Source organism: Phalacrocorax aristotelis, chromosome 2 (assembly GCF_949628215.1).
Source record: "Phalacrocorax aristotelis chromosome 2, bGulAri2.1, whole genome shotgun sequence".
In the NCBI taxonomy this organism is placed as follows: domain Eukaryota; kingdom Metazoa; phylum Chordata; class Aves; order Suliformes; family Phalacrocoracidae; genus Phalacrocorax; species Phalacrocorax aristotelis.
This window is the reverse complement of record NC_134277.1, coordinates 48,806,816-48,819,869: the sequence shown is the minus strand read 5'-3', so window position 1 is coordinate 48,819,869 and position 13,054 is coordinate 48,806,816. Positions and strand designations below refer to the sequence as shown.

Below are 13,054 nucleotides of genomic sequence, written 5' to 3'. Positions count from 1 at the left end.
ATCATTTCCTTTTTTGTGTGTGTGAAAAGTAGCCAATAGCAAGTTGCCATTTAAGTTAGGACAGAGGTTGCAGACAGAAAATGGGCTGACTCTTGCAAAACAGCTAGGCTTAGAGGCAACCTTTCTTTGCAGGAAGCTGTTGGCTGTACAAGTGTTGGATTAAAGCGTGTAGGACCTGGCACTAATTTTCCAGGAAAGGAGAGGGATAGGCCTCTTTCACAGTCTAATTTGAGTTGTGAGAACATCCTGGATCATGTAGGGCCAATTTGTATTTTTTTAAGTTTTAAGAAACAGTATTAGCACAAATGCACAGATAAAGATGTTCCATGTATGCAGTCAGTGTGCTCTTTAATATAGCTTAGGTACTCACGTGTGACACAGCTGCTTTATGTCCCATTTGAATCATGAATGCAGAATCACTGTAAAATGTTCTATTTTTAAAAAGAAAATACATCTTGTTTACTTTAGCAACCTTAAGACAAAGTATCTCTATTTCTCAAAGAATGCAAAAAGTGACCATTTTGATCTTTTGCTTGCTTTAAAGTTGTAGGTTTCAGTTTTTAGGGGCAAAGGATGAAAGCCTGTGAATCTACCTGGAGAAGTTATTTATGATGAATGCTGGTCTCTTAGACTTGATAGCTTCCTGTAGTCTAAATAAAAGTAATTATAAGCAGCACAGAACAAGACTCTAAAACTGAAGCTAGTTGTCTATGGCCCCTGTTCGTTGATTAGTCCCAGATTATGGTGTATCTGCCACTTCAGGTGTCCAGCCTGAGCAGGAGAGCGTTCTTACACAAGAGGCTCCTACTGGAGACCTGGTATGTATGTGTTCATTTTCTTGACATGGATTTGAAAGCCAGTCTACCTTACTGCTAGTTCTGGCATCTGTAAATGTGATCTATGTTGCACTTACAGGTGCGAGGTAAACAGCCCAAGATATTCACTCTTCTAAAAGCCTAGAAAAATGTTTTGGAGAGGTATTTTTTTTTTTCTTTAAAGCAATAGGGGCAAGAAACTGTTAAGATAGCTTAATAAAGGTTGAGATGGATGTATCACTGAACAGAACTTCAGAAGTCAGTCCATTTAATGATATGCATAGGACCCTAAGACCAGGTTAATCTTCTGTAGAATCCCGTTTTCTCAAAATTACATCAGTTTTTAATGTGCCTTACGTAAGAGGCTCCCACTGGAGACTTGGTATGTGTTCATCAGTGACATCAGCTATAGCCTGTTTTGTGCTGCGTGTACTGATCCTAATATTAAATTACGCTTAAGTTTAATGTTCAACTGTTATTTGTGTGAGAAACATTTACAAGTTTCTCTGAATGTGGTTGCTTGGTTCCTTGATGCTTCCTACCTGTTGATACATAAAAATATCCCAATGAAATTTTGGGTGTTTTTCCTTAGTGTTATTTGTTAGTTATCACTATGCACTCTTGTTCTATTAATGGCAAGTGTTTTGACTGGCTGCTTGTTTCCAGAAGAAGCTGTTTCAGGGCTGGTGTACGCTACTATGTAAGAGGTAAAATAGCAAATTGATTTATTTTAAAATAATGTGAATTCCATCTATACATATGACTTACCTTTAAGATTAATTGCGGTATAGTGACTTGAACAAAAAAATGCTTATAATAGTTTGTCTCACGAGGTCCTTTCTACAAAGAAAATATTAGGAACCTGTATGATGAACTGAAACATACTCTGGTATTATTAAAACTGACTCTTCTTTATTCCTTGTAGAGATAACTGAAAGTTTTGTAGGGGATTTTAGCACTTTACTGTTTTTATTGGCGTTAAATGCAAGTGTGTAATAGCCCTTTTGTCCTAAGAGTAAATTCAACTAAGAACATCATTGGTGCTGGCAGGGGAGCCCTGTATAGTGGTGTTCTCTAATTGTTTCACGTTAAAAAGTGAACAAGGAAATGGATTTAAATTACTTTCTCTGTTCTTAGTACCAACACATATGCTTTTGAAGAAATTGGTCAGATTCTGCAGTACCATTGCCACTGAATTGTGACTATTTCAGTGTCAAAGCACTAGTATTCTATTTCGTATTAAACTACTTAATTTCTAGGACTATAAATATTAAAATGTGTAAGCACAACTGTACTTTTTAGAGTTAAATCTAGTACAGATCATGTTAAAATTTTGCCAAAGGTGTGTTTAATTTACCATCCTCAGGCAGCTCTGTGGTATTTTCATGATTTCTGTGAGTGCCTAAAAGGGAAGGGCTAGGAAGCTGCTTGCTGATGTACTATCGCTGCTGTGCAGCCAGTCTGAGCTGGTTAATGAGGTCTTTCTCCTACATAGGTATTGATTCAGAAGGGCATGCTGCTAACTTTGTTGAAACAGAACAAATTGTGCATTACAAGGGGAGCAAAGCATCGTTTGTTCAGGTAAAGTCAGCGTAAGGAACTGCTCACTGCCTGTGTTTCTAAATATAGATTATATAAAGATGTGCATGCGCACAAATAAACAAAGTAAACCAATCTGCTTTATTTTTAAATGGCAAGTGATTCGTGAATGTTGTTTAAAACTCTTCCCATTCTTTTGCAGACCCGCGGATCAATTCCTTTTTTCTGGTCTCAAAGACCAAACCTCAAGTACAAACCAAAGCCACAGATCAGCAAGTCAGTAAATCATGTATGTGAGTGTTTGTTGTGTCTTGGGGTTTTGATGTATTTCTGGGCTGATGTTTGTGTGATAGGGTAACAAACTGTAATCAGAAGAATAAAAATTAGCAATAATGGATTAAGCTTTATGTTTAAAAAGTAATAGCAAGAAGCCTTGTACTCCTTAAGAAGAATTCAAGCCTGAAAAAAATCCAGACATCAATGGGGGGGTAATTCCTCTTTAGGTTCTTGCTTGCAGCGGTTTTAGTCGCTGCATAATACTTGTTATCTGTGGTGTGTTTAGTAGAGAGCTGAATGGACTGTGGGGATGAAAGTAGAAATGTATTAGCACAGAAGAAAAGTGTTTAATGTTCTCTAAGTTATAAAACTACCTGTGTGGTATCATCAAAAGGATAATTACAGAGATTTCTTGTAAATCACAGACAGATCTTAATAGTAGCATACACCTGTCAACACACTTCCTTTCTTTTCTAGATGGATGGCTTCCAACGACATTTTGACTCGCAAATAATTAGCTATGGAAAGCAAATGGTTGTCAACTTGGTATGCTTTCACTTTTTCTTCCTGAAAAAGCTGTTGTTCTGTTAAGCAGCATTTTGAGTAATACTGTCTTTTTTTTTTTTTCCCTCCTTTCTCCCAGGTTAACCAAAAAGGTTCAGAGAAGCCTCTCGAGCAAACATTTGCAAAAATGGTAAACAGCATGGCAAACGGAATGGTCAGGTACGTGTGAAGTGAAATGATGTGTTCTGTGTTTAAAAGTTGAGCATTGCCTCAGAGACCCCCAGAGTGATCAGTTCTTTGGGGGCCTTTACCAACTGCCTGATTTGTTTGAATTTTATGAAGTAACTTGCATATGACCAGTGCCCCTACCTCAGAGCTCACAGTCAAAGCAGAAGTGAGACTGTGAAGCAAATATGGAACAAAGAGGAGACAGAATAAAGAAGGGAGCTCAGAGGCAATGGTAATGCCAGTATTGGAGTAATAGTATGCTATGAGAACTGTGGAGATCATCTGCGTTTTAGGAAAAAGAAATCATACCCTGTAGAACTAACTTCTGGCAAAAGGGCTTTGTTACATTGCTAACTTAGTAAGGGAGTGCTGAGTGCAAGCAAAACAAACTTGAGATAAAGGAGGAAACAGTAAGGGGAACATGTAATTTAAATGTCTGGACCTCAGTGTAGCAGTGGAGAATGTGCTTTAATCACAAGAGAAATTCCATCTTTGTGGGAATCTTGAGTGCAGTACACAATTTTACGACCTGTCTACCTGCTTTCACTAACTTCTGGAGGGTGGGCTAGCATCCAGCTCCCACAGATGCTTACCTCTATCTTTTCCTTGAAATTTCTGTATAGTATTGTTGCTACTCATGTATGTCAAAGGACAAAATCCTACCTGTAAGCAAAGAGGCATCCTGTTTTAATAAGGATTCACTTCTGTCTAAGTGTAACTAAGGAATTGCAGAGTATAATCAAGATGCCCGCAGAAATCCTGATATATTTTGAATTTTTTCCGAGCTTTTTTCTGCTGTGTGATGCCCTGCTGCTGCCTTCACTAGGGCAGTTAAAGACGTCTGTCTCACTGTGTGCTGCTTTTACTACCCTTATGGGTGCATTTGTGTGTTGTTATTGGTGTGTGGGTGTGGATTTTTTTTTAATTAAAAAACACCACTTCTAAGGTGAGCTCTTTCCTCACCCTTACACCTAGGCTAGTATTGATACCTTAGCTATACAAAGCTTGTGGAATTCTGTGCATCTTTACTATAAAATCATGTGGTGGAAATCAAGATGTAAAATTTTGTCAGTGTTTTAGACATGCTGCTTGTTCTGTGTATGTCAGAGTGGTGCTTGGCAGTTCCATTTTCTAATGTTGCCAAAATAATTTTTCTTTTCTGATCAGTTTTGGTGGCATTTACCTGCCAGACTAAGACTTGAGCCTGCAGTGTATATATACCATCTCTCTTCACGCAATTAGTCTTGAAAACTTGGCAAATAATAACTTTTGGATTATGAATACTTGAGTTGAAGAATGTAATGCCCTGTAATTCACAGCAAACGTGTATATATAAATGTTGAATCAAACACCACTCATCTAGAGTACTTATTACCATAAATTAATTGGCTGTTAAAGTCTTGTTCCAAGTCAGTAGTTGTTTAATTTTCTTATGACAGAGTAGGTTAGCTGTTTAAACAGAACCTGTCTCAGGTTTCTAGACAGCTATCAAGGGAACTATGCTGCATGCCAGCAAGGAATGTTGCATTTCAACAGCTGTCTTTCAGAGTGAGCTGCAGTTCCCAATGCAGTTACTTGAAAGACAGGAGGGCAAAAGAATCCTTATGGAAGAAGAGAGATTAAATCAGATACGTATCCCTTATGTACTTTCTGGAGGAAAAATACTAGCCAGAACATAGAATGAGTAACTTGGAACTGAATGTGTGCTTCCCCAGACTAGTGGCATCTTGTAAAGAAATGTAAATGCTGTCACCATGCATGCTAAGGTTGCAGCCTCAGGAGGGTTACAGAGCACTGACAAAATTCAGATACTTGCTGGAAGCCATCTCTAAAGAAAAACAAATCCTCTGTCACTACTTGTTTTATAGGTCAGACTTTCCCTGTGGGGTTTTCTGAGACCTTCACTGCAGTACGTATGTAAATCTGAAAAGATGCTTCTCTCTCTGAACAGATACATAGCATTTGACTTCCATAAAGAGTGCAGTCGGATGAGGTGGGATAGACTTCAGATTTTGATGGATCAACTAGCAGAACAGCAAGATGAGTTTAGGTAACGCTCTGCAGTTCTTTTTACTTCTGTACTGTTAAAATGAGACCACTTTGTCATAGCTTCTGTTGTCTCTAGTTAAGACACAGTAAAACAGACCTGTAATTGTCTACAAAGAAGATGCATTCATTGCATTAGTGTTTCCTCATCTTTGATCTCTTGTTGATACCATGTGCAAGGTTACAGACCTGGTAGTGGGTAACACGTAGAGCCCTTTTTATGTCCCAATAAAATGGTTCTGAGAATTGTGGCAACCCTGCATTGTGACTCAGGAGCTGCCTTTGTACTTTCAGGTAAAAGGTTAGACAAAGAAATGAACACGAATATAACTAAAGCTATTTAAAAAGGTGTCCTTAGGTGATATTTTTTTATTGAAGAGTAATTCCATGTGTTGTGGACCGCAAACTGTTCTGCTACATAGTGTCAACCGCTTAGTGCTTCTTCAGTAGGGACCTGCTCTCTTTGTGTTTTCTGTAACACACGTTGTTTGTGGCACCAAACCTTGGCACTGGCACTGATTGTTAGCCTTGCTAATGTAAGTAACCCACAAGGAGGCAAGTTCTCATTTTGTTTCATCATATAAAAGTAGCCTACACGTACAAATCAACTTCAATCTTTGTTTAGTCCGACAGTTGTGGTGTTTTAGGCACTTCTTGGTCTTTGTTACTTGTAGACAAGTAGATTGTTAGAGAAGTGGTTTACTTTGTTCTGCTTTTCGGATTGCTTCCTTCCTGTTCCTAAAGCACAAAGTAGATCAGCTAAAACGCTACAAAACTGGCAGTGGTATATTCTAACCTAAAAAAGAGGTGAGCTGCAGACTAGAACGGGAGTCTCATGAATGAACTATCTTGCCTGGAATGAAGGTTGTGGGAATAGTATAAATTAATCAGATGATAGCGAATATTTTTCTGCCCACCACCAAAAAAAATGCTGAAAGAACACCTGAAGAGTAAACTTGCTTTTTGAGCACTTCAAATAAGGAGAAATAAGCAGAAATAAGCATGTAGGTTGCCTGTGCAGCAAGGATCCTTTATTCCTAGAGTGAATACTGAATCACATAACTTGTTTCTTGTCACCTGACATTGGAGGCTTACAAAAGAACCAGGTTTCCTTGAAATGAAGGGAAAAACAAAAGTGCAGGGGCCATGTGTCTCTAAAACAAGATACAAAAAAGAAGGCTTTTTCTCAATATTAGGTTGGCTTTACTTTGCCTTGCTTTGTCTAGAGTGACTATTGTTTATGAACAGAAAAGTCTGAGTTCTGATATTCTTAAAAAATAGTTCTGCAACCTGAGGGAGGTAAATATCTGTTTTCTGCAGGTTAAATCCAGTTGTGAAAGACCTGTCAGAAAGGAGAGCTGGCTTGCTGAGTTTTGGCGGGGGCGGGGGTGGGGTTTGGATTTCTGTGTTTTGCTTGTTTATTTTTAATTTTTTAAAAGCAATTATAGGAGATGCAGCACTCAAACTATCTTACGAACCAGAAATGTCTACTCTTCAACTACACTAATCCTAATATCAGTTCTCAGCAAAGCTTGGGGAGAGAAGGGGGAAAATAGATTTCACAGGTGTTACTGTCTCCATCATATAACAATGTAAAACTTGGTTTAACAAAACTAGTTATCCAAGAATGACAAAAATGAGTCTTGTTAACACAAGGTTGAGCAAAGTAAATGCATATGCCTCTAAGGCTCTTGATTTTAGTATTGCATGACTCTAAGGCTTTATAATCTTAAAATGTTGTACAGTAATAGTGGATCACATGCTAGTCCACATTCAGAGTTCATAATTACATAATAGAGTAACTTATTCTACAGAATATGATCTGTGAATCTTTAGGCAACTAGGAGTTTAATGCTGTGGCAGAAGGACAAGTATAGCTCTGTCCTATTCACAGTCCAACTGATAACTTGACTGGTGCATTGGTTTTACCAGCTCAGCTGTCAGAATACTTGCATGCAAGTCAGTATTTAAAATGATCTGTTCATTATCAATCACTAGAAACACCTGGTTTAGTTGAGGAAAAAGGCTGAGGTAACAATTAGCATATGCAGTTGCAAGAGGGAACATTGGTTCCTGCAGGTGTTCATGTATGGAAAGAAGAGTGACAGTAGCAGATTTTCAGTAGCAGCCTTGAATTTGAATACTTTCCTGGAAGAAGTGTGCCTTGCAGCTTATATGACTCCATGCAGTGGTGACTGGATTGAACCAGGTGGCCAGGTATATAGATATCCAGTTACTTCTGCTGTTACGCTCTGCTAATGATCTTGATATCTGTGGTGCTAGGACCCTATAATAACTGGGGAAAAAAAAATAAATACAAGTCACTGGTTTTGCACCAGAAGCTGCTCTTTCCAGTGGCATATAACTCAATATTGCTGGCTGGCTGTCTAAATGCTAAGCGTGGACACTGCCCTGAGATTACTCTATCTTCATATATTGATGCTGTTTTTCAGCGTGGGAGGGGAAGAATTCAGGGAGGCATCAAAGTTCAAAGAAATGGCTAAGAACTCCTTGTATGCTCAAGACAACTGTGTTTTCCTTGCTAGGATATTTACTTCTGAAAATGTGTTGTTTATATGGACTGTTACCTATAAATACTTAGGTGGATTGTATGTGTTAGTTATTTTCTAGTTGATTCCGATGGTAAAATTGTGACTCAGCAGGAAGGAATATTCCGCAGTAACTGCATGGATTGCCTTGATCGGACTAATGTGATTCAGAGCTTGTTAGCACGCCGATCTCTTCAAGCCCAGCTTCAGGTAAATACTTTATTCTTGTTTAACAAGCTGGAAGAGGAGAGAAGTTTTCTGTTTGGAATGGAAATGTAATTTTAACACTTAAATAAGAGCTTGCACACTTGAGTTAGTGTACCACTTACTTGAAATGCTTTGGCCAGACTAGTTTAAAAACATAGCTTTTTCTGAAAGCAAATACTAATTTTTCTAGCAAGCTACTAGTGAGCCTCAATGTTTTTTGTTTTAGAGGCTAGGTGTTCTGCATGTTGGACAGAGAATTGAAGAGCAAGCAGACTTTGAGAAAATCTACAAAAATGGTAGGCTGTTTATAGAGTTCAGACAGTTTTCTGCAAACAGAGTACATAACTTCCTTAATCTTTCTTAATGTTTTCCTATTCACAGCATGGGCTGATAATGCTAATGCTTGTGCCAAACAATATGCTGGAACTGGTGCCTTAAAGACAGATTACACAAGGCAAGTCAGCCTTTCTCGTAAAGGTCTTCTGGGTTTTGGGGCATGTTTGGGATTTTATTTAAGTCTTCATATCTGAGGAGGTTATTAATGGTGTAAGCCCCAGCTTAATGAGTTTTACAGTGGTTCAACTGGTAAAATGTCAGGCTAAAATCTACAGAAGAATGTAGTTCTTCACTGTGTTTATATGAAAGGACTAAAAGGCTATCTGGAAATGTGCCTCTGCAAGGCACATTTATATTGCGGGATGGAGAGAAGTGTAATTTTACTTTCAAAATTTGTTACAAGCATGTGTGGCAATGATGCAGAGGCAGCACTAGATAAATGGATTTACATGCAGGTATTCATTAAAGACAGTATGCATATGAACAATGAAAACTAAATCTGAAATTATCTTCCTGAATTTGTAAATCTATTAAATATTTTTCAAAACTTTTTGCAGAACTGGGAAGAGAACTCAGTGGGGCTTAATAATGGATGGCTGGAACTCATTAATACGTTACTACAAAAATAACTTTTCTGATGGATTTAGACAGGTAAGTTAGGCTTCCAACTGTGGGGAAATGTATGTGATATACATTGCTGTGCATTTTAACTCTTGCTCTCTGTTTCTCATCCAGGATGCAATTGATCTTTTTCTTGGAAATTATTCAGTGGATGAAGTAGAACCTGCTAGTCCTCTACATGTCAAAAAAGATTGGAAGTTCTTAGCTGTGAGTATGCAGACTTCATTAATGATCGGAGAAACACAGACCACCTTTTAGTCACCTGCTTCATATGACTAAGCAGAACGTGTCTATTTAGTAATAAAGCATCCCTATAATCTGGTTATGTTTCTATGATACCTGCTTATAGGACTAAACCCAGACTGTTCCCTTGACAGAAAATGGAGTGTCCTTGAGGTATTGAAAAATCTGTTGCTTGCTCTGTTTTGTTTTTTTTTAAATCTGCTTCATCAAGTGGAAAGGGAGAAATTCTACTAGTCACCATCAATGACTGTTTCCTTCTGCAGAAGAAACTTGTGAAGATCTCATACTTCATGCAGAAGCATTGCCTGTAATACAAAACCTTTTTTTTTTCCCCCTTCTGTTTTTGTGGGATTTTGGGACATCATGGGTTTAATTAGTGGCTGGTGTATTTTTTAAACAAAACACAAACTTCAACCTCTCTTAATAGATACAAGGTGTATTTTAATCCTTAACCTAGTTATTGAACACTCTTCCAAATTTTGGAACTATCAAATTGTAGTTGTACCTCACAGCAGGTGAATCAGCAATTAAAGCAACTCTATTACAAAGCAAGGAAATAGCTTTGCCGTACAGCCCATATGAAAGGAAATGAAGGAATACCTGTGCTACTATATCAAGTGATTATTCTTTTTCTCTTTCCCCAGTTGCCTATTATTATGGTGGTTGCTTTCTCCATGTGCATTATTTGTTTGCTAATGGCTGGTGAGTCACTGCTGAATTTATGTTCACAAAACTAGCTTACTTGTGTGTGGACTTTCTATAAATAGTTACCAGAAACTGTTCAGTATAAAATTGCTTCTCAGTCATACCAGGAAGTGTTTGAGCATGGCTCTGGAGATGGAGGGTTGGTGCTATATCATTAAAGTGCTGTAAAAAACAATGTTAAAACTTCTTTGCAGAAGTCACTTAAGGGGCAGAGGCAGTTAATTGCCCCCAGATCTAGTTGCATCTAGCTTCATTATAGGCCGGATAAATCCCTAGAAGAACACCTACCTAATTTGGGGCAGAAAGACAGTTCAGTAAAGTCAGGTATAGGCATAGGCATGTTCTGATGGCTGTCCCCCTAATCTAAATCTGTGCTGGGAGTTGTGAAGGTTTTTGCCTTCTGCTTTTGGCCTTGAATTTTCTCATATTAGTGCTGATAGAGGTCTTGACTCTGATTTCTGTAGCTGTCTGTTCACAACGTTATAAGAACTGTGTGGCAAACAGTCTTCCTAGACTGTGGAAGGAAATAGAAAAGACCCCAGTACCCACAACAGACTTCTAACTTCATTTGACAGCAGATCTCTGAGGGAGGGCTTGAAATATTTTGCTTTTGTACTAAAATACCTCTCTGGTAATTTGAGATAATGAACTGAAATGTTTATCTGATACAGGTGATACATGGACTGAGACACTGGCCTATGTGCTGTTCTGGGGAAGTGCAAGCTTTGGAACTTTTGCTATCATCCTCTACAATGGCAAGGATTTTGTAGATGCACCCAAGCTGGTCCAGAAAGAGAAGATGGACTGAATTTGTGTGTGTGGAAAGCGGCTTGGTACTGAGGATTCCTCAAGCCACACTTGGAGTCTCTACTGACCTGCTTTCCACACCAAATAGTGGTCTTCTAAACATTCTTCCTTGGCAGCATGGGGGGTGGGGGGGTAAAGAAGACGATGTCCTTTGCTGGTGGTAGCTTTCAACTGAGACCTGACTCGACAGTCTTGGTTGCAATGGTCTTTGGAATATTGCATTAGTGGAGGGGGCTCCACTCTTCCTGAGGTAATGCAAAGATGAAAGCCAGCATTTTGGTGTCTGGAATGTCTTAGGGCATAAGTGGACTGCTTAAGCTCAAAGTCAACCTGGGCTGTTTCAGCTGAATTTTTGGCCTCTGGCTTGACAGGGGAGAGCTGTTGCTGTTCTTGTGTCAAAAAACCCAGATGTTGAAGCACTAGTAATGGAGCTTTCACTTGTGGTCTCTGAATATGGCTTCATACCAATAAAAAGTTTAGTTACAAGACTTACAGCTGGATTACATTTGTTATGATAAAGTCCATGTTAAGGAGTCCTTTGTGCATATTTGTGTGTGGATTCTTTTCACTAAATATAAAAGATTTTTGAATCCTAGTGCTCTTAAATGAGCTTTTTGTCCTGTCTTGTTTATGTAGGACTGATGCAATATTCTACTAATCATTGTTTGGGTGAAAGGACAGTGTAATTGGATGTTCCTGAAGTTGCAAATTACTTGCACTGTTTCAATACTACAGTCTCCAGATGATGATTCATTAGTTAGCAGGTTAAAATATAGGGTTTTTTTTCTAAAGATGTAAATGAAATCAAAGAATGTAAAAATCCTTTGCGGTGTTTATTGAACCTTCCTTATGCTAAAGGTCCAAAGTATTCCGTTACTTTAAGAATGGGTCACAATGTAAAAGGTGGACTTCATATTGTTTTGCTAGTCAGCTGCTTCTGTTCTTGGTTATGTGGAAATAATTTATGAAAGATGGAATAACAGCCTGAGGAGAAAGTGTTCAGTCTAAACTCCATGTTTGCACTTGGAAGCAGCAGCTTGCTTTTCATGCATGATACTGTAACACTCTTTAAAAAAAAAAAAAATTGAAAAAAGCTACAGAACAATTTGTGCTGGTTAACAATAAATGTGTGTCTTTAAATTTAGTGCTTCCAAGCTGTAAAAAAAAAAGTAATCCTAATCAAGGACCAATTTTAAACTATTTTGTCACTTATTTTATATGGTTTGTTCAAAACCAGACATGGAACTTGCTTAAGGCGCTGTGCATTGTTTAATATTTCCTGTAAGTACAGCTGTATATTCAGATTGTGATTATAAAATTTAAATGGGGGGAAGAGAGGAACATGTAGAATACTAGGACTAGCACTGTTGTCACTATTGAAGCCAGAACACAAAACACTGGTACTCCAGTGTTTCCTTGTGTTACGGCTGAGAACATGTACAGATTTTTGCAACTGTTAATTGCTCATTTTAACCTTGAATGTTTCTGGAGGCCTCTCTGGGTTTTGTGTAAGCATAACTTGTTCATAAGCACTAGTATTTGCAGAGTGTCTGTTTGCTTCTAGATGCTGTAATGGAAATACCAGTTGACAGTTAACTGGAAAATCCTCTAACTTAAAATTTTCAAAGGTGAACTCCATTACGGGCACAAAATACAAGAACGTCGTTGACTCAGTGTTTGAAAGTAATGGTTTTGGTGGCTCACTGGCAGGTGGCATTTGAAACTCGGTCATCTTGCCATCTAGAACTAAATCTCTGCATCTTTGGTCTTTGCTACAAGTTTTCAAACTTGGAAAAAAAAAGAAAGGTTTGTAAGACGTAGGTTTTAGAAGTTGGAAGGCACCTGTATCTCAGTGCTTTGCAAAGAGTATGTATTTCTGAAATCACAAATGGTGTACTCATATATGACAATAAAATGTTCAAATTTTCTAGATCTACAGTCTGTGGTGTATTTTACGCTTTGGAAGAAGCCTGCTCCAAACTGTTCCTTGGAGAGAAACTGCTTCTAAGATGCTTTGGTTTTGTCTCTGCTTATTGCCAGTGATGATCTTGCTATTCTGTGCTTAAATACTGATGATCTTGCACAATACCCTGTGTAGGAGCTGGCATCAGTGGTGTGTTCCAGTCTTCATTGCTGTGTTCGGATATCTCTGAGCACTGCTGGGGCTGGACTTCTCTG

General features: G+C 38.3%; 1 protein-coding gene across 1 annotated transcript in view; it reads left to right on the top strand.

The window, feature by feature from the left end:
- Positions 1–12,806, top strand: part of SACM1L (SAC1 like phosphatidylinositide phosphatase) — a 32,964-nt gene extending 20,158 nt beyond the window's left edge. The window contains exons 8-20 of the mRNA XM_075083429.1: positions 1,421–1,522; positions 2,311–2,396; positions 2,557–2,643; positions 3,108–3,176; positions 3,274–3,353; positions 5,314–5,412; positions 8,029–8,167; positions 8,391–8,460; positions 8,546–8,618; positions 9,058–9,151; positions 9,236–9,328; positions 10,009–10,066; positions 10,741–12,806. Of these exons, the coding sequence (XP_074939530.1) occupies positions 1,421–1,522; positions 2,311–2,396; positions 2,557–2,643; positions 3,108–3,176; positions 3,274–3,353; positions 5,314–5,412; positions 8,029–8,167; positions 8,391–8,460; positions 8,546–8,618; positions 9,058–9,151; positions 9,236–9,328; positions 10,009–10,066; positions 10,741–10,877 (1,187 nt within the window). The 3' untranslated portion in view covers positions 10,878–12,806. The remainder of the gene's footprint in view (positions 1–1,420; positions 1,523–2,310; positions 2,397–2,556; positions 2,644–3,107; positions 3,177–3,273; positions 3,354–5,313; positions 5,413–8,028; positions 8,168–8,390; positions 8,461–8,545; positions 8,619–9,057; positions 9,152–9,235; positions 9,329–10,008; positions 10,067–10,740) is intronic.
- The last annotated feature ends 248 nt before the right edge of the window (positions 12,807–13,054 follow it).